We start from the raw sequence: 27921 nt of genomic DNA, 5'->3' as shown, positions 1-27921 counted from the left end.
AAAAGCAGCTCTATTTCCACTTTTGTACCTTCAAAAAACTAGTTAATGTAGCTCAGCTAGCTGAAGGGAAGATTTGTTTCAATGTACACATTAAATCCAGAAACTTTTATTTTGAAACTTTTGAGAAAAGACTTGTATCAGACATACACAATCACAATAGCCTTACATATATTTCTAAAAAACAGAAACTACCATCCATGAGATAATGTCCACACTGGATATTCATCCTCCAAGTAAGCAATTGTGTATACCTAACTGTATAGTCTCAGTCAAATGTTGCTAAACAAATCCAACTTTACAAAAAAGATTTTATTGAAAGGATTGAAAAATATTTGATTTCAACAGTATTTAAAACAAGTTTTCAAAGCATTAACAATACGTAACAAGATTTTCCCTCTTTCAAAAATTTAGTACACTCTGCTTTATACCACACCACATCAGTTTTTAATAACTTGAACTCTCTAGTAGAGACTTTTTTTTTTTAAAACCGATTTCCAAGCTTCCATTTTGGCCCTATGTAGACTGGAAAGTGTTTACAAGTACAGTAATATTTCCAACCCTCATATTAAAAAATAAAAATAAATCAGCAAAACTCTGTTTTACTAATACAGTTCGAACTAGTTTGATTAAGCTACATCAGCAAAATAAGCTTTTACCTCCAATATAACCCAGTCTGCATTAGAGCTTTTATCATTCAGATGTAGTTTGAATGCATTACCCACACTTCAAGCAGTTAAATATGCAGGAAACTTGAGTGCTGGTCAAACTTCACTAGCCTGCTTGCGAATTGCTGGTTTGCAGATTAAAGGCCTTGAAAAGAGACTTTGCACAATAAATTCGTAATGTATTAACACAAGTAATTTGTGTTGCATTTTGATACAAAGCAGCTGGTACAATTATGATCAAAGGAGCTTTTCTGAAGAAAAAGCAAAGGACTAAAGCCATCATATGACTTACTTTCCTGTGGTCAGTGATTGTAGTTCTCTACTAGGCTGAGCAGTGATCCAAACAATATTGTTATCAAGCAGGAAAAGTTGTACAAGCAAAACTGCAGAAGCCTCAAAGCCAGTAATTCAACTGCAGTATGTGATAAATTTAAAGACAACTCCAGCAGATCTAATTTAGAAGAAATAGGTAAGTTTTGTTTACATTTCATGAACTATGCACTCCGCAAATTAAAGTTCTACAATTTATTAAATGATAGTTTTACTATTATAAAAGCATAAATAAAAAGTGCTGAATATAGTTTTATCTTTACAAAAATACTAGATAGATAAGGCTCATTATTTTCACCTCACCTCCACGAAATGATTTCCACTTCCTAGTGTGCCTGGTATTCTGCTTATTTTTCACTAAACAATATATTTATTTAGCCACTATACCCTGTTCCTCTTCTCATTTATTGCATGTTTAAATAAAATAATAGTTTCAAAGCAAGAAGTTTGATGTTTTTTTCATAGCTCAAAAAGTAAACAGCTATTTAATAACTGAATACCCCCATCTTAGAAAACCCGTAAGCAGCTTCAAAACAGTGATAAAACAGTTAATGCAGATTCAAGTGAAAGATAAATCTCAAAAGCTATCTTGACATTCTCAAGATATCACAAAAGTTTTTTGTTTAAACCAGAGTAAACCAATATTCTATTCTACAAAATTTACAAAATGAATATTCATTTATATTAACACCATTTCATTGTGTTTTTTTTTTAAATCATTAGCTAAGAGTTTGCTCCTCTTTTACAGAAAAGTGCTCTCATCTTGATTTAATAAAATTAGACAGACTAGGGCAGCATCCAAAATGTAAAGACATTATTTAAACCATTAGAGCACAGAATGTTAGGCAGAGTTCAGAAATTAATACATTTCCCGTCACCACTTTGGACCACATAAACAACATAAGACAATCATGAAAAGTTAACACAGCTTCTCACTCCACTTTCGAGGAAATCCCACCTTCTTCAGTAAGAAAATATCTCTTACGCAGTTTTATGACATAGCCTTAAATTTAACTGATAATGTCCACTCCTTCAAAGGCCAACGCAGCAACACTGTGAAAATGCTGAAGTTTGGGTAGTATGACCATGAGACTGCACCACAGAGAACATAAATGTAAACATTATTCTTGGGTTTGATTTTTTCAGTTAAAGTACAGTACAAACCCTTTTTCCCAAACTATTTTTTGTCATAAAAGCACATACAATAAAATATGTACAGAGAAGTTAGAAACATCTGAAAGCATCTTAAAAAAAGTACATATGAGACTTAGAATATCTTGAATGGGCTGAAGGCACCATTGCTACTCTACTGGGAATGTGTCCTCTCATTTATCAGCCTACCAATGCAGTATCCCTTTCTGTATTACTCAGCACCCAGAGTTGGAAGATACCTGTGGAAGTTAAGGGCATTCAGGACACTATCGTCTTCAAGAAAATAGTAGCACTACGCAATATAGTAGTAAGCGAAGTCCAGATTCTTCCTGAATACCTGGAGATTTTATTTTATTTACTTTTTACTATATTGTCACTAATGCTACCATTTGTTCTAGCAAATTAACAAAAATAAAATCAACACATGGATGATTCCCACTAACAGGAACTGCAGAGCTACAAACTAGCTCAGCTGCAAAAATGAAGATCACTGAAATAACCAACCCAGCACAAGCAAATGCTCGTCCATGCTAGCGGAGGATATTTACACAGTGATCACAGCCAAGGGTCAAACACTGTTCAAACAAATGGGCACTGTGTGTGCGTGTTTGTGCATGTGTTGTTTTTCACTAATTCCATCTATTCACAAAAAAAACATTCTTCATGAGCACTATATATCTTATGGAGATACATATATATACTTTCTTAACACTATTTTCATCTATTCATAAAAACAGCTGTGTTCCTTCACAGGTTTTGTCACATTTGCAAGCAAGAAGAAAGTATTTTAAGTTGTCTTGATAGGAAGTTGTTCTGGGGGAGGTGTATTTAAGCTAAAAAAAAAAAAAAAAAGTGCTTTGTTTTTTTGAAGTAAATTTTTTTTAGAGCTTTTATATGCATATAAGTCTTAACAAATGGAATTACATCTATAACAAATTGAACAGACTATTTTCATACCTCTTTTCTACTGCCACTTTTCTATTATCTATCTACATACAGCCTACCACATTATTGGTAAGTTGTGTTACAATCAAACCTACAGATGTGGTTGTCAATACCAATCTGAAGTAACCCATTTTCTGACTGCTCGTTTAAAGGAAATTCATCAAAGTGGATTATAACAATCAGCCTCATTTCTTCAATTTCTCTTCCTGCTGGACAGGAAGCAGCACAATATTTCCAGCTATCAGCAGATCAGACAGATATAAAGTATATCGCTATATGTGTGTCTGAGATGGTGACCACACACGTTAGCAAAAACTTTAAAAGCATATAAAAGGGATACTGCCACTTTCCATTCCCATGATTCATTAGATGTAGACTCTCAAAATTCTTCTTCAACAAAGTTATTCTGCTTCTTCCGAACATTCCAGTGTAAACACTCAGCCAAGCTTTCAAACCAGTCGCTCACAGGATCTTGGAAACAAATCGAAGGAAGGGGATAGCAAGAGGTAGTGATGCTAATACTGCAACAACACAGGAATATCCCAGGTCAGTCAAGGGCAATAAACAGCAATTTACTTTTTAAATCTTCTAATCACTAGGCAGCCTAGCACTGCATTCTTTTGCTGGTCATCATGAACTCAACACTGGGACAAAGGAAAATTCAAGCTACTACCTTGGCCTTGAAATTTTAAGTTTTAGCAATAAGTGACATCACTAAGGAGTCTAGTGTATAACAAAGGATCAAATGCCAAATGTGATGCTTGACTCCCTACTAGTGTCCTGATCTGACCTATGTACTTTTCAACCTAAGAAAGGAAATAAAACAGTTCAAGACAGAGTGTCAAGACATGTCCATCTTCCTTTCTAAGCATGCAATGCTACATGCTTTTGCCTTAATACTTCATTTGCTTTCATAGTAAGATATAAAAGACTCATATGAATAAATAAAGCACAAACTGTGCTAAAAGTGCTTTAAGAGATGTTAGGCTTAATAAAAGCTTTTTACTTCACTGCCTGCAACCCTTCTTGTTCTGCTCAGACTGTCAAAAAAGTGCAGGGATCAGTATTTTCTACACTTTTAAAGAGGAACTACAATCAAAAAAAATATTTCACCTGTCTCCATGGCATATTTCCTGCCTCTTCCTTCCATCAAATGAAACCCATGCTGTATTCCTGGCATCTGGGGAGAGCATTATCTGAAAGAGAGAAAATCTAACCTTCAGGTCCCAAACCTCATTTTTCAAGGAGCAGGGAACACCTTCTCCATCCTCCCTAGTAGTAAAGAATTTATACCTCAAATTTTACTGTTGCACCAAAATTTGTAAGCTGTCCATTACAGCAATGCAGTAGCATATCACACAAGTTCCAAACATTCATTTAATGTTTGGGATATATACTTTTTTTTTTATATGCAATAAAAACCCCTCTGTATACCAAGGCTATAAAAACAGAAAGACCTTCCAGCTACAGCCAGTGCATGTCTTAACCCAGTTACATGTGTTGACTTAGCATCAATTTTGAGAAAGTATATTAAATTAATCCAGAAAAACACATTTCTAATAGGTAATAGATTTAAATCTGTCAGAGTTAGGAAGTTTTGCTCATATTTAACATGCATTCCTATTAAGAGGAAATAAGTGAAATTCAAATAAAATATTCGTTTTATTTCATAAAACAAGAACATAAACCCCAGTGTAAACTTGTTAATCCTAATCTTTCAAGATACTTCGGAGAGCCCTTATAGCCCTTAAGAACATTATCTTATCATTACAGAAGATTGAAAGCTGGAAGCATTTCTTCCTTACCCATGGGCATTGGTTAAAAATACCCATTAAGTCCATTTTATATTCAGGTTTTATATGCCCTTTTTTTCTGCACAACAACATAAACAAAATTGATCAGGGATTTACAGATAGTATTACCACTAATATACTCTAGATCTAGAACATTTGTTGTTTAGCCATGAAAGTAGAGTTTTTCATTCCCTTAAACTCTACTGGTTTACACGTGCTTTAGCAGAAATGATTTTAAATTTTCTTTGCCCAAATGTAAATGTATGTACTGCCATTTTGCAGAAGTTTGCAATCCAGTAGAAAGCAGTGTAAAGTGTTCTCCTACTGGGCATATTATTTTAAACAAAGATACATTCTTCAACCAGACTTGATCTGGTCCTCCTACAAATGAAAGAATGCAGGATACACACAGTAATTCCTGACCTCTTCTGTTTTGGTCAGGTTCACGTGGTTATTGAGAAAGTTTTTAATTTGGAAAGAGAAATAATATAAGCTAACCTTGAGCTCCACTCCAGCAGGAACAACAATAGGTCTGAAAGACAATGAGTGAGGGCAGATTGGGGTGATCATTATTGCAGGAACATTCGGATGAATCATAGAAGCTCCTGCAGCAGCTGCATACGCAGTACTACCAGTTGGTGTGGAGACGATGACTCCTGAGGAAGCACAAAAATTTCACTTCCTTTAATATTAGAATCAGTGCTGTTATTTAGGAAGAAGACTAAGAATTAGGACTGCTAATGAAAATATAACAGAGAATATATCAATACATTGACTTATTATATTACAACTCTTCTGTGAAACAAAAGAAGTCAGAAACTCTTCTGATCCTGGTACGACATGTTTGTCCTATAGGCTCATATAAATGGTGTAAACTTAGAAATATGTGTAACCAGGGATTTAGAACAGAGACATTAATTTGTCTCTAAAGCTTAAGAATTACGAGAATTAAGAGCTTCTGTATTTCATCAGTTATATTTGAGCCCTTCAGCAAATTCCAGATATTCAAGCAATTTTTTATTGAGGTACTTCTTGCCCTTTGCTCTAAAATATCATACACAAAGAAGCTGTCACATGCCTCCACAAGCCCATAAACAAACAAAAAAAACCCCCTTATGTTTAAGGCTTCCTTGATAACTTATGCATTCCACAATTAAAAATCTGGCCTATTCTTTACAGCCTTATGTTTTCTGTCACCAGGAAACTGCAGCTTGAGGTTTTGTTTCCATGTAAGAAAAAGCATTGTCCAGTACAACAGCAACAGTCTACACATGAACTGACAAGCGATTTAGCTCAAGAAAAAGACTCACCATCTCCTTGCACTGTTGTTATCAGGTGTCCATCTAGAAAGACGTCTACATTGGAAAGGTAAGAAGAAGGACCACGATCCACAACGACTTCATTTAGGACCTGCCATGACATCAAGTATCACCAGTCTGCTATTGCTGGTTTGGCAATGGATTAAATGACAAGCAGAAACATATTTTCCAGATCTTTGAAAAATTATACTGATTTGGTACCTGTCAAAATAGATTCTCTTTACAATTTCATTTCCATAAGTGCCAGTTGAAGAGTTTTCATTTATTTACTTACAGGATGTTAAGAATTAAGAGTTATTTGCAGAAGACTGTTACTAGCAATGTGCAAGGCTTTTCACTTACAAGGTCTTTGGGAAATCCCATTTTAGAGCTACTCATTTTCAAAATAGACAGAAAATATTAGTACAGTAAAGTACAATATTAGCACTTATGGTTACAGAAAGAAATGAGGTGCGACACTTTCTCGTTATTTAGTGCACACATTGCGCCCTATGTCAATATGGATCTATCCCACGCTACTGGGACAATGTAGTAAATTAACAAAAATGGGAACGTGATAATAAAACGTATAAAGCAAATTACAAGGCACATATTATTTCCTTTGATTATTTTGCAGTCCAACCTGATATTGCATAATTTGCTTGCCCACTTCTTTCTCTATATTTGTAGGTGCCACTCCATTTTCTTCTATACCATTTTGTACTGTCATCTTCTCTCTGTGCTCTTTTACTACTTTCACTTTCAGCCTGCTTCGCAGAACAAGTGCTGCATTGCCTAGAAGCAAAATATAGGAGAAAGTACAAGAAAGTTATGCTAGTGTATTAAAGAAAATTGCAATGACTAGCAACCTGAATGAAATATCATTCATCTATTTCCCGTGCAATGTTCCCAGTTTCATTCACAAGAGAATTGTCTACATTTGATTAAAGTTCAAAACTGATTTTTAGTAGTAATGAGCAAAAATAAAGTCAAATTTGAACCCTATCTTTCCTCCCTTTCTTTATAAAGTAAAAAGAATATTTAAGTTCTATATGGATATGATCAAGATTAGAAAACAATGTTAGGCTCAAGTGATCTACACTGAGACAAAAGCTTAGCTTGAAGAAAATTACTGCATTAGAAACACCTATTAAAAAAGCTTTCTAGCAATGTGAGAATTTTATACATCTTTTCAGAAATCTACTTTGGATGCAACTCGAATAACCTCCTACTGAAGGAACAAGTTATTTCCTTCCTCAATTATTTCATATGCCTGACCTTTCATTATTTAATCACCGCACTTCTTAGAGGAACAAACTACCATAGACTTCACAGCTATATTCTATTCATTAGTTTAGCTGTCCTTTAATGTGTGTTTTGCATCTTCCTCTACTTGCTTACTCCACACTGGACAAAGATATTTCTTAGCCATTTTCCTTTACACAACAGTATAGAAAGCAGCACTGAATGTGTCAATATAATGTAATACTTTAGTTTAGTATATATTTCTTGTGACTCAATCTTATGGGACTACCTAAATGAGTTGGTTAATAGGTTAACCAGTCTTGGAAAAAGCTACAGAAAATGTAACAAAAAGAAACACCACACCTTGTCTCCTTAAATTTACCTTCTATAACCTGAGTGACTTGGGACTGAAAATTCTCAAAATTAAATGGAGTAAGAAATCCAAGGGATCCCAGATGAAAAGCCATAACTGGAGGTACACTACCCTATCAATAAAGAAAAGAATTTAAAAGCTACTGAATAAAAGCAATTAATACTTCAACTAATTGCCTGTAAATATTTTGACTATTGATGCAACTTCAACTGTTCATAATAAAAAACAAAGCTATAATTAAATTAAGCAGCTCAGATATGCATTATTTTCAGAAGGTATCAGGTAAAACAGGCTTGACAAAAAAGAACAAACAACAAAGGACAAACACAGTCCTTGATAACAAAGAAGAAAATCTTAAAATACTTCAAAAAAAAAAAAAGAGTCCTTTAAGTCTATTTCCAATAAAGACCAACCTGGAAAAGCGAAGAAGCATAAAGTAAGGTCCCATCTCCTCCCAGGCATATGATAAAGTCTATCTGGTTGGAGATATCATCGTAATCTAGAAGCAACATTGAGATACAAATTTTGAATTACCGTTTTTCAAAGGTCTTAAATTCCTAACATAGATTATGTGCAGCATGCCAACATTAACTCATAAACATAAAAAAACTAACTAGGATGTGTTAACAACTGTTTGCAAGAGACATCTTAACATCACAAACTTAATTCAATGACGAAGAAAATGTTAAGGCAAATAAGTACCATGCCCCAATTTTACTTTTAAGAAGTCATTACCATACCTTCCCTAAAGGTACAAAATTTCTTCTTCACTGGTCCAAAATTATCATCATTAGCTATAGCAGGGTCTTCCAAAACTTTTTTTTCTACGTACACTATCATATTGTTCACCTAAAAAAGGTAAAATGAGCTAGTTAATAATCTCTTAAAGTGATTGCCTCTGCCTATAATCTGCATTGGTTTAAAATGTATGAATAGTAGTTAGAATCTCCATCTGCATTATACAGTCCTACACATTCCACATTTAATCAAATCAGTAGCTGAAAACAGGTTAGAAGTAAAGTTTCTTGTTACAGTTTAAAAAGAATGGACTTTACTTTTTGTTACCTCAGTAAGATACACACAGAGCTCTTTAAAAGGCTGCAGCAGACTGGCATCACGTATCTTTTTAATAACAAGGACACTCTTGGGAGGTTTGTTCCATGTCAACCGCTGGCTTGCTGGATCCTGAATGTGCCTAAAGAATAGAAAAAGCGCAATGTAACATAAATACTTCGGACAGTTAGATTTAAAACATCTTTTTATCAGAAAAGGTCATTATGAAAGAAACAAATGAGTGACAAAAAGCATTGAGTAACTGCAAGAAACGGCAGAGAGACACTGCAATGCCCACGGATTTTCAGAATTGTTACTACATTTTGCCTTGACAACATTCTGGCTAGTTAAGAATATATCCTATCACATGCCTTACTGGAACAACAGAAAGAAGGATACAATAGTTTGTAATTAAGATGCTTTTTTTCCCTGCACGAAACCAAGACAAGTCTTATTATCAAGACTATTCAAAGACCTGAGAATCTCAAGAACTAAATATATGTACACAACTGTTTTTGTGTTTTTCTAGGGGTAAAAATGAGTTTAGTACTTGTTGTTTGTTAACACACTTAGTTGATGTAGGAATACCCAGATGTAACGTCTTTCTTCATTTGGATTTACTTCTCAGCTACATGATTTCACAGTTGTAGTTTGTGCATTACAGACATCCCATCCTTTTCCATATGGTGCAGATATAATCCGTAAAGCAAAGCGGATTAGTGTATATATGCTGAACAAGCCAAATTTACAAAGATTTGGATTTAGCATTTCAGGGGTTAAAATAAAACAGATGCTGATGCTGGAAGTGGCATAACCTGCTCCTTTTACTTTCAAGAAAAAAGTAAGATGCTTATATTCTATATAAATACAGCAGAAACTATAGACTAATAGTCTAATACCAACAGCCTTTACACTGCTGACACTCTCTCTAAATATTACATTAATGCAGAAGAGTACAAATACTCAGGATCACGTAGAGGCTTTCAACAGCAAATTTATACTTCAACTCATTGTATTTTACAATCAAAAGACCACAGAACAGAGGGAAAGTTAGAAGGGTTCCTCAATCAACTAATTGGAGTGTAGCCCCTGACGCAGGGCTGGGGAGTTTTGAAAAATACTATACTTGGTCGAAAATATCACCCTGAATCTCAGGTAAGGCTTCTTCTGACTTGACAATAGCTAAAAATAAAAATAAAAAAATAAAATAAAACACTGATTAATGCAACTTTGTTTAGCCCTTTCAAACAGCTGCAAACAAATCAAAGATTTATATGCTATTTCCAGTTCAAACTGTGACTAAAGAAATAAACTTGAGTACAGAAAAGAGTTATTTTAAATAATTCCTCAAATCTAAATACTGTTAAAAGGCAAAAGTCAGCTGTAGAGAAACCACCCCCAACAATATTTCAACATGACCAGGCTACCTTGTAAAGCTGGCAGAGAACTAAAGATTGCACCATCGCTTTTCACTTAGCAAACCTAGAACTAACACAGTCTTTATTCAAACCAAAAGGACAGTCTGCCCACTTCAGTCATACTCACCAATTCCACGTAGTTCTAAATGAAAAATTATTCATAACATGCTTTAATATCTTCATTTTTTTTTCCTGAAGTCAGGCAAATGCAACAGTTCCAAAAAAAGACTGAGGCATTAATACATTCCTAAGAAACTGCTACTTCAAAAGAAAACATTTTCCCTTGAAGGTTTTTCTTTTCCCCTCAGCTAAATATTTCAACCAGTCCCAACAAAACGTTGTAAGGCTTTACAGCAAATTCCCTTATATAAAGTATGTTCAGAAAATATACTTCGAAAAAAAAAAAAATACAGCCTTCAGAAAGTAGTTTTTTTCAACACTAGCATTTAAATAGACACCAAGCCCTTGACTAACTGAAGCCCAAAGATAAAAACTAGGATTTTCTGTTATATCCTCTCCAGTGAAGAGAGTTTCACGTTACTAGTGACAGCAGAGAAGAAAAAGCACAAGCAAAAAGGATATGCTTGTTTTTAGAAGCCACAAGAAGTCGCAAAAAAAATCTTACAAGTAGTAAGAATAGTAATTTGCAATTTGATTGTCAAATAGCCCTATTCTTTGATGACCCAAGCATGCCCTTATCTCCCCAGCTATTCTGAACGCTGCATAAGCAGGCTTTTCCCTGGCAAGTAGCGTGCATTTAGGATTGCCTACCGCCTCTGTACTCAACTGATCTTGACACTATTATTATATTGTCCAGTGCTGGCTCAGCCCATGGGGAGGAGCATATTCATCAGGATCAGGTGGGTAAACATGCAGGGCAGTATAGCAAGCCACAAATGTTAGAAGAGGTGGAAAGAATAAGGAAGTTCAGATTTCCCACATACTGCAAGATTTCCGCCACACCTGTGTAGGAGAAGTTAAGATACCACCAACCTACTTAGAGGAAGACCACTGTTATTTTAGGTATAGATTTAAGGAAACAAATATTTAATTCAAATATGTTAAGTGTAAAGTCCAAACAATAAAATAGAACTTTTAAAAAGGAGAAAATATGTTTGCATGCCTGCTGAGTACAAATGAACCCTTACTTTCACACTAAACTTATCAGCAGGCTAAAAAAAAAAACTTGCCTCGATGACACTCAGACAGAAAGCGCCACAGATCAAACCACTGCCTCAAATGCCCGATACCAAGAGGAAGAAGGTTTTCCTCAGCTGAGATTTCACAGTACACAGAGCAATTCCTCTGCCTTGTGCTGTCCATAAAAAAATTTGCTTTTCTCTCACAAAGAAACACTTTTCTTTGTGGAATAAGTAAAACACTACCAATTGCTTCTCTGTACCATAATTAGATTGCTGTATGGGTGGTTGATACACATGGAGTTTACTGGTTCTGTTGGAAAGGCTTTATTACCGTTGCCACTGTTGACCACAAACTAAGGATTGAAGATTATGCAAAACACGTCTAAACAAAACTTCAGTATTTAATACTATTTGCATGCCCTGTCCTTTTTTTTTTTTTTTTAAATGTGAAATGGTTCCTTTTCTTTTCAAAATATATACATTGGGTTAAGAGTAAACTCCATTAGTTTAGATAGTGGATTGTGGGCCTCAGAACATCACGTGAATTACTAAGGTTAAAGTAAAATTAATTCCCTTTTATGTCTGTTATCCTGAGGGAAATATTCCAACTGGCAAGATTACTAGAAGTCCATACAGACAAATACTGATTTTATCCTATTATAACACGGAGAAAACAAAACAAAACCAGTGACATTCAAATATTTACTTTTTAATATGCAGATCAAGGTAACACATGTTTAATTGGTTTTACTTGAGAATCCAGTTCAGCAGTGCTGTACGTTCTCTACTCAGGCAGACTGTTCAAAGGATCAGCATGTGATATAAACGGCATGCCAATTTTTGCAATGCACACCCTAGAGCTTGGCAATCAAGCAACGTAGAAGTCTCTGAACATCAGGTAAAATACAAACAAAGCTGATTTGGGGATAAATAGTAGATAAGTAAACTTATTTCACATAGAATAAGCACAAAAGCATCCATTTGACAAGTACTTACATAATCGCTTTAGGATTTTGCAGCATACAGGCCTTTGGTCCAAATGTGGTCACTGGGCATGGTCCATGCAAGGAGCGTGTTCTCCTGGACATAAAAAGTTAAGTAATAAAAGAAACATTATGTCAAACTAGGTATTATTAGTTCCCCAACCAACAAAACCACATCTTTGAAAGAGTCACGTTAGGCAATGAAGGACAAAGTCCATTTCTTAAACCTACATTTGTGGTTGGGTAGCCAATATAATTTTACACATATTAGCTCACACATTTCAAAGCTAAATTTTAACTCCTGTACCTACTTCCTTGACAGTGATTTTAATTGAAACCTCACTCTCATTTTATGCCCTCCTGACACGACTAAATGCTAGCCTAAGTGGCAGTACTAGGCACATATTCTTGCATTCATTTAAACTTCACTGTGCATAGAGGAAGCACCACAGCCTCTAATAAGAGATGGCCAAATTTTCCTCAAGCTGATTCTGTGCACTCATTGCAAGCCTGCAAAGTTTCTATTTAGTCACAACTCTCCTTGGTAGTACAAAACAAAAACTGTACATTGGTCTCTCAGGGATACAAAAAAAAGTAGATAAATCTCAAATTATAAAAACATAACCATTTTCAAGGTCTCATTATTGTGAAAAGGAAAAACCCTACATTTATGGAATCAAGTACAAATAATTTCTGTTTCAGAATTAGCCATGTAATATACATATTTTAAAAAGATATTTTTTCCAAAGTTAGAGTAAAAAAGAATTTAAATAACTGAAGAACACATTTTTCACTTTTTTGACTCCTCAGTTTTTGTCTTCTCTGCATTTCCTGAAGAACTACAACTTATCTAGGAGCATACAGTTTTAGAACAGGAAATGTGGAATGATTAAATCCAGCATAAAGACACATAACACAGCTTTTTAAGGTTTTTCCTTTTTTAAGGAAAAAGTGTAAGTCTTGACAAGCAGTTAAAAAAAATAAATCTCACAATACCAGGACAAGACCTTCAGGTTTTCTTGTTGCTGTTACTCTTTTTGTGTGTGTCTATCACAGTAACAACGTCCCAACTGCATAAGCTTGCTTTTTAGTTTGTATCTTTGTACTTAATAAATTAACAAACAAGGGCCTTTAAATTTTTAAGGCATACAGAGATACGTATCTGCTACATCAGAATTCAGTTCATTTTATTAGGTAATAGGTTAGATTACCTGATTTAAAAAAAAATATTCCTTTTTATTGATCATGTTAAAAACAGCTTCCAATTCTTTCCACCTCCCTCAGAGAACACAAGGCTTTTGACTTTTCTAAAATAGGTTATTTAACAGAGGAGTGCTTGTAAGGTTAATTTAATCCCTTGAAAGATAAATGGAAGACATCCTGGCCTGAGACTAACACTTTTTTTTTTTTTTTTAATTCTTAAGAGAACAAGCAATGAAGCGTTATTCAGGCAGTTTTGCCTTCTACCATTTAGTGACGTGAATGAATTCCACCACATAAAGAAACAGATCACACTGCAATCTCACAGAGCATACAGCTTGCCACTTCCAAGGAAACACTGATAATACAATAGACCCTCCACACCTCACTTTCACAAAACTACTTTCAGGTTGCTTGGTAACTTCACCTCTTCCAGTACATAGCAGACTTGCTAACAGTACTACTGCAGTCAGGAAGCATACCTTGGCCAATCACACAGGACTGTAAAAGGGCATGGTTTTCAGCACTCTAAATATTTTACAACTTCCTTAAGCACTGACCCTGAATTAGAAACTCCAGCAATCAGGGAGAGAAGGAAGGAATAGTAAGGTTTCAATAGTAAGATTTCCATTTTACTAGCTGATAGATGTAAAGAAGCCTGTTTTTCTAGTAGTTTTCATGAGCTATGACAGTCTTAATACTGCTAATACCTAACATTTGTGAAGTAAATCAGAATTACCATGACACTAACAGGATTTCATTACTAAGAAATCTCAAAATAAATTCTGAAGAGGAAAGATGATACAAATCTTTAAATTTATTTGCTTACTCCTACATAAATCTAAAAGATATGTAGACAAAAATCATTGCCTCCAATCTTCAAAATAAGTATTTTTGGATTAGGTAGAAAAATTGCTAATTTTTCATTTATCCAATTACAATTAATACAGACTTTGTCTTCCAAGAGATGAGATCTGAAGAGTTGTTTATCCTCAAACTTAAATCCCGCCCAAACCACAGGATTACTCTTAGCTCTAGGATGAGATTATCTGGAGCAAGTCAGAACTGTTCTGCCTTAACCCCCCCCCCTCCCCCCAGCAAATCTGTATATGCTAGAGAGTAAAACTAGCTTGCATCAAGTAACTGTTGAAATGTTACATAGAAGCTGTTAGAATTATTTAAATAAAAACAAGTGGGAAATATACCTTTCTTGTGCTTAATTCAATTAACACAGGAACTGGTAACTAACCTATTCTTTGCAAGTAATAAATCATCGTCACACTGCCTTTTATTGTGTATATTGTAAAGTAGCTCAGACCAGCCAGATGACTCACTCATAACACACAAAAAAAAAAACCACCACAACAAACCACAGACATCTACTAAAAATCAAAAACAGATGACAGGTTAAAAAAATATATAATAAAATTAAGAAATAGCAGCAACATCTCATTTGTTCCATGTCCAAGAAAATATTCTTCTGCAAGATTTGAATACTGATAATTAAAATTTGTCTCCTACAGCACATACATAGAGGTGGTACCTAGCTGTTATTCAAATATTTTTTTCCATTTATAAATCTGGATATGGTAATATTCTTATCTGTCTGGATCAGTTATACGTGTTATAAAGTTTCTTAGTTACATTCAAGGAGAAAAATGAGCAAGAATTCATATTATTATAGATTAATGTTTGTACAAAAATTTCCAATTAATAATTTGGATAGATTTAGTTAAGATTTTGCTTGTTTTTTTCAACATGGCCTTTGCTAAGAATGAGCAGCAATGCACTGGAAGTTACACATCTTTCAGAAAGATGTACTTGCCCATTCAAAGCAGATTCTACTTCAATTTGAATGCTGCACAGCAAACCTGAGATCACTTTTTGTCTGACGTTCTACAAAATGCCTCGTGACAATTTTACACTAATTTGAAGACAGACAGTTAATGTAGAGCATCTTAATGAAAAAACACTGTAAACAATAACCCTAACTTCTCAGATCTAAAGTTTAAGTGGAGAAAGAAAACCACACTAGTTTCACAGCAGGCTTTCAGTGTAAAGACTTACCTGTTGACTATTGTACAGAGCATAGCAGCTAGAGCAGCACAGTCAGAGCACAGTCCTTTGCGAACATTTTCCAAAAACATTAAAGTATACAGACTGAACTATGTATGCAAAACAAGTATTTCCAAGTATTAGCCTCTTGAGATGAAAGCCTTTTATTATACCTCCCTTCACCATAAAGCTTCCCCTGGGATCTTCAGATCTCACCCACATATGCTCTGCTTTGCAACAGCAATTCTGCCAGCAAAGTTGTAACTCTGGAGAATTTCACCTGTTGAGCAATGCCTCTGTGATTCTGTCCATGCCTCAGCCTTACGTAGGATCACAAGATAAGGAAGTTCTGCTATGCTTCCCACAAGATCTAGACACACAGCTACCACAGCATGCCATTTGATATTTACAATGGGTCCAAAGATCACAAAAGTGAAAGATCTGTCCAAGTTGTCCACATGACAAGAGCCTTGAGTCTAGATTAGGAACTTGGCTCCAAGAAAAACTGGGCGTTTCTCACTGTTGTGATGCCATCTGCAAGCACCAACCTATTTTGTGCTGTGCCACCTTACCTTCACCATAATTCTCATACAGGTTTTTGATGCACAGCACAACAGCTCCAGCTAGGGCAGTTATAAAAGCTCACAGAAGTCACTCTAATGTTCACGGATTATTTCTGACACTACAAACACTGCAGATACCTGCTTTGACAGCCTTGCCATTTTGATCACAGGTCTGTTCCTAGTTGAGTCCCCACTTTTAAATTTCTCATTTCGTTTTAGGCTAACAACCCTTTAAAGTGCATTTTAAAGTTCCCTTAAAAAAAAAAAAAGCAAGCGGTTGAGCAAGAGGCAAAACTCTGCCAACTAGTCAAAGATCAGGAACTATAAACAAAACTGTTCCTTTGCTGTGACTTGAGCAACCATCAGGCTATAAATTAACATCACCCAGTAAAGATGCATTTGCATTTTATTTCTGGAAGGTACTTAAAGCTTCTGAAGCTGGGTTGAAATACGATGTACTTAAGTATTCAAAGTACAAGCCTATCCCAAGACCCTGGAAGTATTAATATACTCCCGTATTTTAAAAACTTCCTTCACTTGGAAATGTACCCATAGTTTGTTAACTAAGTTTCTCTACTAAGAGAGACTTTCAATACGTAACACTACAGATAGCAGTTTCATGTGCAGTCTGTCTTCAAAACAAGGATTTCTTATGTTTCCCTTATCCATTTTTAAACACAAACACTTCCTTGAATCCAGACTGACGTACTGACTTCAGACATCAATCAAATTGAAAGCTTTAAGACAACACATTAGCCATTTGCTTTAAGAAGTCATACATGCACATGCAGAATGTTGCTGAAACACATCTACAAAAAAACAGTTTAACATCTACCAAGAAATACTGAATCAGAAGCAAGTTGTGAGAACCAGTCAGAACTTAGTCACATGAACACCAATTTAGAGATGACCACATACATGGCTACTTCAGAAATCCAGCATGGACCACAACAGGATGGCTCTCTAATCGTCTCTCTCCCCATTTGCTACCACAAAAGCATATGGTTCTTTCTATTCATTATCAGGTAACACAGCTGTAAGACTATGGTTATATAAAAAGAGGAGCAAAAAATTTATTTATTTATTTAAATAATACAGCAGGGAGAATCAAGAGCCGTACCTGAATTCTTTGGTGCTTCCTAGGGCTGGAGAAGCAGACAGGCTTCGTGACTTAGCTCGTCCCCTGCTAGTACTGCTCCACTCCTCATCATCGTGACACGTTGAGCAGTGATATGCAGAATCTGCGCTCACATCAGCCTTACTGGTGCACAGTTTTTCTCGATTCACCTCCATACTGGAAGTGGAAGAACCTCAGAGAGGGACAAATTTAATTCCTTTGGAAAAATATGAGGGGAGAAGGGAGAGAAGAAAAATCTCAGTATTAGCAAGCTAATAGAGCAAGTATCAGACACTGAGTTGACACAATTTGGTAGACACTTCTCACAAGCATCTAGGCAATTGAGAAGTTCTTTAAAATCATCAGAAGATGCTGGAAAGAAAAAAAGATCAGAATTAGAACTCATATGTTCCCAGATTTACGGCAGTTTTCATATGAAGCTGTTGAACACTTAGTTCAAGACCAGAGCGTCTCCAGTTAAATCCAGCAAAAATAAATTTATTTTAGAGACTGAAGAGGAAAAAGAGCTTTAGCTAATTGCCAGGAATCAAGAACGTGGGGGTATCTATAAAGTCACCTACCAAGTGATACATACATCAAACAAAACTAGGATAAGCTACAATAGAAAAAATGTGAAAGTGAAAAAAAAATTAAAAAATAGTGACAATCTTAATAAACCTCAGGTCTCAACTAAAATGAGATTAAAACCAAGCTGAGAAGAGAGAAAAAACAAGTCAGAATTCTGACTGAACTGAAATTCCCAAATCATTTGTGACAAACTGAAGAGATGGTCCAAACCAAACAAGACGAAATAAGGACAAATATGAATTATTTCACTTCCACTAATAATCAGCACAAACAGAAGATAATGAACAGCTGGGTAGAAGGAAATTTTGCAGGAGTAAAAGAGAAATAATTTAAATATCCATTCTTCCCCAAAATAAAACACATTTAAATTTGCATCATTATTTGAACTGAATAGAAGAAGCCTTGTCACAAAACTAGAAAGCAACTTTCAGTGTGTAAAGAAACACTAAACTGTATACAAGCATTATCTGAAATAATGAAGTCTAGAGGAACAGTACATTCCTCAAATGATTTCAACACAGGAAAAAATGTTGGCTCATTAAATTTTTGCAGATGTTTCTAAAATATCTTTTAGCACATTGGATGGGCTTCTTACTGTATCCTGTACAGAATGGATCAGGACATTATTGTAACTGTTAAAATGGACTTGGGCTCTGGAAAATACTCATGGAATAATGGTATCTGGCTGTACAGTTAAGAGGATAACATCTGAATAATTTTACAAGTACTATGCTCCACAGCATCTCAACTTTTAGATAACAAAGGCCTCGACAAAATGTAGTAGTTTATAAGGAATACTGGTTCATTACTCAATTAGACAGAACCACCACGTAACCACATTAGAATCTATTTTGCTCTTACACCTCATGCCTACGCTAAAAAAACATGACTACAAGGAGGTACAATTAGAGCCAACCATTAATAATTGATAAAATCCTGTGCTTGTAAAGATATCAATGCTTAGTCGTTGGTTACTCATTGCTTAGTATTACCTGTAACCATGACTCAGGAAATACTTGTTTCAACATATTTTTGACAGCTGAAATTAGAAGAATGTAGCTCCATTATCTTTGACCAGTTGATTCATGTGAATAATTCTCTCCAATCATGCAAGCACATATGTAAAATATTGTAAAATCTGACTCAACAGAAGTTATTTTTATTAGATTTTAATTTGTATTATGCGTAATCACAGCCTCATCAAGTTTCAGGAATACATCCTTGGCTGTTGTTTCTGAACCAGGTACAGAAAACAGGTTGCTTAGATATTTAAGTTTCAGAAAAGAAGTGACTTTATCAGATACTCAGTATCTGTCTGGAAAGGGTCTTTCAGCATCTGTGTGCACATGAGGAAAGTTCTTACAATGTTTGTTCTTGAAATCATAATCTCAAACTAGTTCACTGTCCGTAACCTCTGAAATAAAGTCTTGAATGCGTGTTTTATTTATATTTTTCCCCCTACAGGCTAACTGGATTCTGAATGGTTTTCCCCATCAAATAGAGGAAGAATCAAAAATTTTGAGTTCTGAATTTTAACAAAGAGCACTTTATTCATCAGGTTTATGAAAAAGCCATAATGGAAGTTAGAAAACTTGACACTAATTTACCATCTGTTTGTAGATATTCAAACATACCACATACTTATAATTTCTGGACTATTAAAAAAAAAGCAAAATACTTTATATTTTTAAATCTAAGGATCATTCTTTATAACCAGAAATCATAACAAGTAGATTACTCTTGCATTGAATGCATCTGTGTAGTGGGGTCTGAACAGGCTTCTCAAGCCAACAGCAGTGAGCAGTCCCTCATCATCCCCTACTTATTCTCAGAGGGGCATTCCTCAAAGATATTCATATATTCCTTTATATATATATATATATATGTATATCCCCTGCACATACATGCTCAAAAGCCACAATTTTTAATTATTTCTTAAAAATCTGCACTAAAGATAGACATACAAAAATTTGACAGCCCAGGATATGGAACCCATCCTATTCCACAGTATCATCATTAACTAAGAGGTGCAGAGAAAAATAATTTATATAAAAAGTAATAAATTAGGTGTGCTTCCTAGTGACTTTGAGAAATCTTGATCTGACAGATGCTGTCAGCCAAGAGAATTAGATTAGCACAAAACTGTAATAAAGACATTGCACAGATCTACTACTAAATACAGCTTAAGAACTTGATATTCCTCCCATGTAATACTTTCCAATTCAGGATGTTTTAAACTACAGCTTACACCATGTACTGTTTAATTAACATCCCCTCACAAGACCTTTATTAAATAAGCAGACCTGACATAAGGACAAAGCTATCACTGAACAGCTCCCAGGACTGGATCCAAAAACTTGAAGCACAAATCAACAAATGAGTGAAAAGGCTGCTCTGGTCTAAGTCACATCCAAAATTAAGAAAAACAAACAAAAAAAAAAGATTTAGAAGCATAGCGTTACAGAACGATGGACAACTGACAGAGATTTAACACTTGAACAATAAAAATCCTTTTACGATGTCAGGGAGTAGCAAGTTGAGTCACCTTGGTCCTAAATAAATAAATAAATATATTATTGTAGCCTATCCCATCTTCAACTTCTCCATCATTACAAATGAACACTCCCACGAACCAGAACTCGACACAGGTTTTGTCAAACCACCTTTAGATAGAAGGAAGCACTACCATAACATCCCACAAGTTAAACTGTTATTAAGGAATCCAGGCCTACACTAAGAATTCTAGCTATAAAAGAAGCTTGAAACAATTTCACTAAGCCTTCATACATATGTAAACCACGTCCTGGTAGCCTGGAAAGAATCATATGCACTCATCGTACAATGCAACGTTCACCACTGTTAGATCACGCTGAACATAGCATGAGAACCATGCACTTTTGATGCAAAGAGCTACACAAGGCACAGAAGGCTGCAAATCATCCAGAAATTTAAACCATTCTTTGCATGAGCTTGCTTGTTGGCTACTATTTTGTAACAAAGTTTTCCTCTGTGAAATGCATTACCCTAAATCCTCACAATGACAGGATTACTGCAGGGTCCACCCCAACCAAATACACTACTTTTAACGTGCCTTTGAGACTGTAGCAATGCTACTAATTTCTTGGAAACTGCATAAGCCCACAGAAACTCTTCGTTCTGTAACATGTTATCAACTCTTCTATCACTGCAGACAGAATGATGTTGTATACAAAAACCAGTATCAGCTGCCCTGCTGCTACAGACCCCTCTGTGCTTAATCACTTAATTCTGTAGCAGTTTGTATTATTATTACATTTTACTGAACAAATCACTCAGAGCTCACATGCACATGACTCCATCCCCATGGCACTAAACCTCCTCTCACCTAGAAAACTAGAAAAAGAAGGAACATCTGCATGACATACATGAGGCTTTTTTCTTTAAGTTTAGAACTTCATATCCTAGACACTATCCTGAATGTGAGGAAAAACCTTCATATCCAGACACTACCCTGTATGAAGAAAGATCTTCGTATCCTGGACACTACCCTCTGTCTGAAGAAAAACATAAATAATATTCCATACTGAGATCCAGATGCTGGAAGCAGTTGAAATTCAGTGGCATCTTTTTGATTACATTCTACAAAAAAAACAAACAAACAAACAAAAAAAAAAAACCACCAACAACAACAAAAAAACGCACCACACCACAGATAGCATGACCATCACGTGTTAAATACCCGGGGAAAACAAGCCTATTCTTTAACCCTTCCCCTCCAGAAACCCCGGCACATAGACTCCCCCCGACAGCGGCGAGGCTCGGTGTCCCCGCCGGGAGGTGGCGGCCCCCTCAGCCCCCCGGGCAGCCGCGTCCCGGTACCGTTCGCCCTCCCGCCGGCCCAGCCGCCCCTCAGCGCTCCCTGCCCGGCTCCCCCGCTCACCGCGGCTCTCTCAGAGGCCGGCCGGCCGGCCGCGGTGGCTGTGGCGGTGGTTATGGCGCTGGTTCTGCCTGTGGTGGCTGTGGCGGTGCCAAGGCAGGGAGTGGGGCCGGCGGCCCCAGCGCGTCTCCATCGTCCCTTCCCCGCCCAGCGCCTGCGCCGGCCCGGCCACGGCTGCGCATGGGCGGTGCGGCGCGGGGGCAAGTGTAATTAACCGGAGTCAATTTAATTAAGGTGGAGCCAGGCCGGGCGGGCCCTGCCTGCAGCTCCGCAGCCCAGCCGAGGGTATTCTGCCAGCCAGCGGGGTAGCTGTTGGTTTGTGTGGAGAAAGGCCCGTGCACAAGTTGTTTTCACTGAGCTATAGAGCGCCTGCTTGTTGTTTGCAATTAGAGATTAGCTGTAATTAGGGTTAGTCCCCAGCTAAAGGTTAGGGAAGGCAAAAAAAAGAGCCCACACCACACGTCATGACACACAGACAGGAACTGTGGAACAGCTGCGGGTTCCCCAAGCAGCTACGGTGCCCTCAGAGGACACCAGCAAATGAAGCTTTACACAGCTGTGGCTGCCTGACGTGCAGCCTTAGCAGGCAGCTCCAAGCTGCCTGCACACACACAGCCCTCGGATCCGTAACACACCTCCTTGTTCCCTGGGCTGGCCCGAGGACAGGCACAGACTTATGCACCCAGCTGGCCCTGGTCACTCCATGCCACACCTCGCACTCCTGCGTGACCTGCACGCGTTGTGCTCACACACACCTGCTGTATGACAGCAGTTTTGGATTTGGACATTCATCTTTCCTTAGGTAACTCATCTCAACAAGAGACAGAAGCTGTTAAAATACAGAAAACTATTTTCCCTTCTGTCCTTGACTAATTTTTTAGCGATCCTTCAGGGTTGCTAGAGAAGCAGGTTTTCTAATGTCTAGATGGCATTTTCTACCAATACAATTTTCAAGAGGTTGTACAGTAGATTGTATATCAGGGCAAACCTACAGTGTTTCCAAGTTACACAATTTGAGAATGTGTTAATGTTAGATTTTTTTTCAGGGACCCAGGGTGCCCTGAGCTGGAGGACCGGGACGGTGGGGATGACAAACTCCCAACCGACCCTGAACGTGTGCGGGATTTGCTACTCCACCTGGATCCCTACAAGTCCATGGGTCCGGATGGGATTCATCCCCGGGTGCTGAAGGAGCTGGCGGACATCATCGCGGAACCTCTCTCATTAATTTTTCAACGATCCTGGGAGTCTGGAGAGGTCCCGGTAGACTGGAAGCTGGCAAATGTTGTGCCGATTTTCAAGAAGGGTCAGAAAGAAGACCCTAGCAATTACAGGCCTGTCAGTCTCACGTCAGTGCCTGGTAAAATCATGGAGAAGATGGTTCTCGAACGTATTGAGGCGCACCTGGGGGACAAAGCAGTCATTGGTCCCAGCCAGCATGGGTTTGTGAAGGGTAGGTCCTGCCTAACTAACCTGATTTCCTTTTATGATAAGATCACCCGTATGGTGGACCAAGGGAAACCAGCTGATGTGATTTTTTTGGACTTCAGCAAGGCTTTTGACATGGTTTCCCATAGGATCCTACTGGACAAAATGTCCACCATACAGCTAAATAAAAACATCATACGATGGGTGAGCAATTGGCTAACGGGCAGGGCCCAAAGGGTTATGGTGAATGGGGCTGCATCAGGCTGGCGGGCGGTCACCAGTGGGGTCCCTCAAGGCTCCATTTTAGGGCTGGTACTTTTCAATATTTTTATAAACGATCTGGATGTAGGAATAGAAGGTATTTTGAGCAAGTTTGCTGATGACACCAAACTTGGAGGAGTTGTGGACTCTGTTGAGGGTGGAAAGGCCTTGCAGAGGGATCTGGATAGGTTGGAGAGCTGGGCGATCACCAACCGCATGAAGTTCAATAAGAGCAAGTGCCGGGTCCTGCACCTGGGACGGGGAAACCCTGGCTGCACGTACAGACTGGGCGATGAGACGCTGGAGAGCAGCCTAGAAGAGAGGGATCTGGGGGTCGTGGTAGACAGCAAGTTGAATATGAGCCAGCAGTGTGCCCTGGCAGCCAGGAGGGCCAACCGTGTCCTGGGGTGCATCAAGCACGGCATCGCTAGTAGGTCAAGGGAGGTGATTGTCCCGCTCTACTCTGCGCTGGTGCGGCCTCACCTCGAGTACTGTGTGCAGTTCTGGGCACCACAGTATAAAAAGGACATGAAACTGTTGGAGAGTGTCCAGAGGAGGGCTACGAAGATGGTGAAAGGCCTGGAGGGGAAGACATACGAGGAACGGCTGAGGGCACTGGGCCTGTTCAGCCTGGAGAAGAGGAGGCTGAGGGGAGACCTCATCGCAGTCTACAACTTCCTCGTAAGGGGGTGTCGAGAGGCAGGAGACCTTTTCTCCATTAACACCAGTGACAGGACCCGCGGGAACGGGGTTAAGCTGAGGCAGGGGAAATTTAGGCTTGACATCAGGAGGGGGTTCTTCACAGAGAGAGTGGTTGCACACTGGAACGGGCTCCCCAGGGAAGTGGTCACTGCACCGAGCCTGTCTGAATTTAAGAAGAGATTGGACTGTGCACTTAGTCACATGGTCTGAACTTTTGGGTAGACCTGTGCGGTGTCAAAAGTTGGACTTGATGATCCTTAAGGGTCCCTTCCAACTCAGGATATTCTATGATTCTATGATGATTTTTTCCTCTTCCTTGATGCATAAATATAGGTGTGGAGTTGCAAAGAAGTGATAGTAAATGAAGAAGCAAACTTGGAAAGGGGGAAGTAGTTGCCACATAAGGGGAAATAGTGTAGGCAATGTTATATCATTTTAATATTTTTTTATTTATTTTTAATTTTTTAAGTAAACCCAGTGTTCTGAGTCAAACTTTTGCTTTATTCTTCCTTCTAGGCCGTACTAATGACCCAGTCTACAAGGAGTTAATGAGACAATACACAGTTCTATGAAAATGATAGCTTGGAGACACACAGGTCTTTCAGGTACTTAAAAGGGATGTTCAAACTGCAAAGGGACAACAGAACATGGCATCAGGAATGAATATAGCACTAAGTTGCAAAAAGTCAAGGCATTTATCTCAAAAGCTGCAGTAAAACATGTTCCAGCAGGAGACACGCTTGGATGTAGTGCCTTTGTTAACTATGCCTGACCATGCCCAAATACCATCTACAAAAGCTAACAAAAGAGCAAATTTTCATTTGAGTTGGCTATGGGGGGGATTTTTCCAAATCCATAAAGATGAAAGATAAAAGCACCACTAGAACTGTTTCCCATAAGAATACATATTGGCTGTTATAAAACAAACATTTCCAAGTGGTAGTTTTTTTCTAAGCACAGTTACATCATACAGGTACGCAACATTTTGCAAGACGCATGAACTCTGGACTTGATGAACACTTATCCTCATTAACTGATAGAGATCAGATAAGAGTGTAATCAGCTGAGCCTATCCTATTTATAAAAGGGCTACAGTTACAATAGCAGCTCTGAGCTGCCCAGGTTCAGCAATGATCTTGGCAGCTCTACTTGCTGGCCTGGATGCATGTAACAGACTGGTAACCCCTCTTCCCTTCTATACAGATTGATGTGCCATGAGAAATAGAAGTCTTACGTCACTTTTGAGCACGTTCTCAGTAAGGAACGTAATCAGAACAGCATAGCTCATTAACCAGGTTGTGCTTCTTTTCTCCCAGAGAAAACACTAGGGAAGACTGAATCAAGAGAAACTGAATTAAAGAAAAATCCACAGTAAAACTGAGAAATAAGCATAACAACATCATTCTTAACACCCCCCCCCCCCCCAGGTTTTCAGTTCTGTGAAGTACATTTGACTGGCCTTAGATTAACAAAAGAGGTAAGTTAACAAAAATGCTATTGCTTGCCCAATTCATTGCACAGAAGGTGCCAGGTATGAAGATGCTCTGCTCTGTCTCCATCTACAACTCAAACCTACTTTCAGCAAATGGTGTTTCCACTGAACAGGAAAAAAATAACAAATTTTCTTCAGTGACACTTAAGAGGGTTGAAGAACATAGTTCTTACCTCTTGAACCTCATTTCAAACTGCCTCTGATGATTCAAAATTCCTGAGGAATCACAAGAAATAAAAATGTACCAAGAAATTTAAAATTCTGATGAAAACAGTGTCATGAGTGTGACAAATAAGCTATTATCAATGTGCCAAACTACAGATCTACTGACATAAGGACAGAGTAATGCATGCCACAGCATTGCATTCATTATTCAGGCTGATTACAAATAGCTCCAATAGTTACGTAAATGTCTTTATCCCCACTTTAAAGACTGGAAATTAGATTAATTGACTTGCAGAAGGGTTCACAAATCTGTGCCATAGCTGAGATAAGCAATCAGGAATGTTGGCATGTAGCCCCATGCTCAATCCACTTGACAATACAAACCATCTTTGATAACGCAAGGATAGGATTGAGGGCTGCTGGCAGACAGTAAAGAAAACTTACGTGTAGGTATCAGAGAGTGGAGAGAAGCAGGAGAAATCTAACATGCAAAGAATACTGTAAAGTGGAAACGTGCAAATTCTTTGAGTGAGTGAAAGGCCAAAAATTTAGCCCTGTTATACAAAACAGCTAGCTAGAAAAAACATACCAGATTGTTCTAAGTGCATTGGCTCCAGTTAACAAAGACTACAGATTTCATAGTCTCTGAATACATTTTAGCAATTTTTAGACAACCTTATTCACTACAAAATATTCTTAGAGGAGTTTAAGGAGAAATTTGAATGGCTGAATAAAAGTAATATAAAGCCACATTTCAGATGGCCTGCTAGCCATGTGACACAACTTAGGGATAAGACCTGCAAAAAGCACTGGGTTGGATAGCCTGATTACCTCGTTGGACTTGATTATCCAGGATCCACAGGGATGAAACCAAAGTGACCACATTTTCAGTTTTTGGACAAAACAGGTGGCTAAACATAAATCTCAAGGTCATCCAATTGAAGTTAATATCCTATACTTAATACAATCTAGATTCACGCTAGATTATGGGACAAAAATGGGTTTGTACCACTGACCTGCTCCTGCTAGTTAGTGTACAAGACCAACAGCCACTTACACTTCTGGATCTTCCTTTGGAATCTGATAGCTGTAGTCAAAGCTTTCTTGTCTGAAGGAAACAAGTGGATGCCAGGTAAAAAGGGACCCTGGAGGAGCACCTGAAATTAAGAGGACACCTGAATCTTTCCCTAAGGCAGTATGAATAGCTCAGCTATTGGAAACAACAACTCTACTACTATATACTCTCCTGGGAAGCTCCAAAATAACCTGTTTTCTCCTGTATAAGTTTTACTGTGTGAACTGTATCAGCTGATGCAGGCTCAGTTGAGAGTCCCTAAGCAAATTCTGAGCATGTCTGCCTGTTTTTCAGTTTCACTGCTGACAGGCTTCAGTGTTGGGATGAAAACACAGAGGATTCAGCTTCAAAAAGTTCTCCTGTCCCAAAGAGTACAATGATTATGGCAGAGGGCAGCTGAACTGAGTAAGTCTGTAACTAAAGGCAGTTTCTTTTTTGGAAACACATGTTCGCAGCTGTTTGATTCAGTCCATGGCTTTGGGCTGCCCCCAAAATTTCTAACCAGTATTGAGCTGTCACAGTGTTGAGCAACATCCACAACTGAGGATTTCTATTAAGTCTGATCAGTAAAGATGACTGTTCAATCTTGATGAGCAATGATTTGGCTTGAACTATACTTGGCATCTGAATTATGCCTCAGCTGGAAGTCATCAACCCTGAGGAAGTTTCAGCAAGTGCAAAGTACTTATTTTGTCTCATCACTAGTAAGAACTATCCCAAGCAAAGATCTCTCCCACCTCCATATTGTTCTCTATATGAAAATAAATGTAAACAATTATGCAAATATATCTTATTCTTTATGAAAATAGACACCTGGGACTTACCTCCTATCTCACAGCAGGATACAGCAGAGAACTATGGAGAAGGACTTGGGCTACAGCTTGGGGTGTTTTGGGAGGTGCTCCTGTCTCTGCCTGTGTGACTCATGCAGTCTGTTTTTCTGCCTCCAAAATAGAGATAAA

The 27921-nt window shown here is 37.7% G+C and overlaps 1 protein-coding gene across 5 annotated transcripts; it reads right to left on the bottom strand.

Moving 5' to 3' along the window:
• Positions 1 to 84: 84 nt before the first annotated feature.
• NADK (NAD kinase) lies at positions 85 to 27921 on the bottom strand. Of its 5 annotated transcripts, XM_068658651.1 has the most exons (14): positions 27784 to 27921; positions 26942 to 27041; positions 25893 to 25935; positions 17336 to 17549; positions 12411 to 12494; positions 8867 to 8996; positions 8542 to 8650; positions 8215 to 8300; positions 7811 to 7913; positions 6827 to 6978; positions 6196 to 6295; positions 5384 to 5541; positions 4206 to 4288; positions 85 to 3613 (listed from the first exon to the last, which is right to left on the bottom strand). In XM_068658651.1, the coding sequence occupies exons 4-14, from the start codon at positions 17506 to 17508 to the stop codon at positions 3472 to 3474; spliced, it is 1320 nt and encodes a 439-aa protein (XP_068514752.1). In that variant the 5' UTR covers positions 17509 to 17549; positions 25893 to 25935; positions 26942 to 27041; positions 27784 to 27921; the 3' UTR covers positions 85 to 3471. The 5 variants fall into 5 exon arrangements, with proteins under 5 accessions (XP_068514752.1, XP_068514753.1, XP_068514751.1 ...); XM_068658652.1 differs by lacking the exon at positions 25893 to 25935; XM_068658650.1 differs by lacking the exons at positions 25893 to 25935; positions 26942 to 27041; positions 27784 to 27921 and adding an exon at positions 21840 to 22024.

The sequence above is a fragment of the Anas acuta genome, chromosome 22, assembly GCF_963932015.1.
Source record: "Anas acuta chromosome 22, bAnaAcu1.1, whole genome shotgun sequence".
NCBI classification, from domain to species: Eukaryota; Metazoa; Chordata; class Aves; order Anseriformes; family Anatidae; genus Anas; species Anas acuta.
Note: the sequence above shows the minus strand (reverse complement) of the source record. Positions and strands in the feature narration are given on the sequence as shown.

Bases quoted from the DNA above. Each gene is read 5' to 3' on its own strand.
- NADK (XM_068658651.1), bottom strand. From the start codon at position 17,508: ATGGAGGTGAATCGAGAAAAACTGTGCACCAGTAAGGCTGATGTGAGC. The intron at 8,651-8,866 runs GTAACAAAAAGT...TACCTTTTTTAG, and splicing joins TCTGTGTGTATCTTACTGAG to GTGAACAATATGATAGTGTA. The intron at 7,914-8,214 runs GTTGGTCTTTAT...CTTTATTGATAG, and splicing joins ATGCTTCTTCGCTTTTCCAG to GGTAGTGTACCTCCAGTTAT.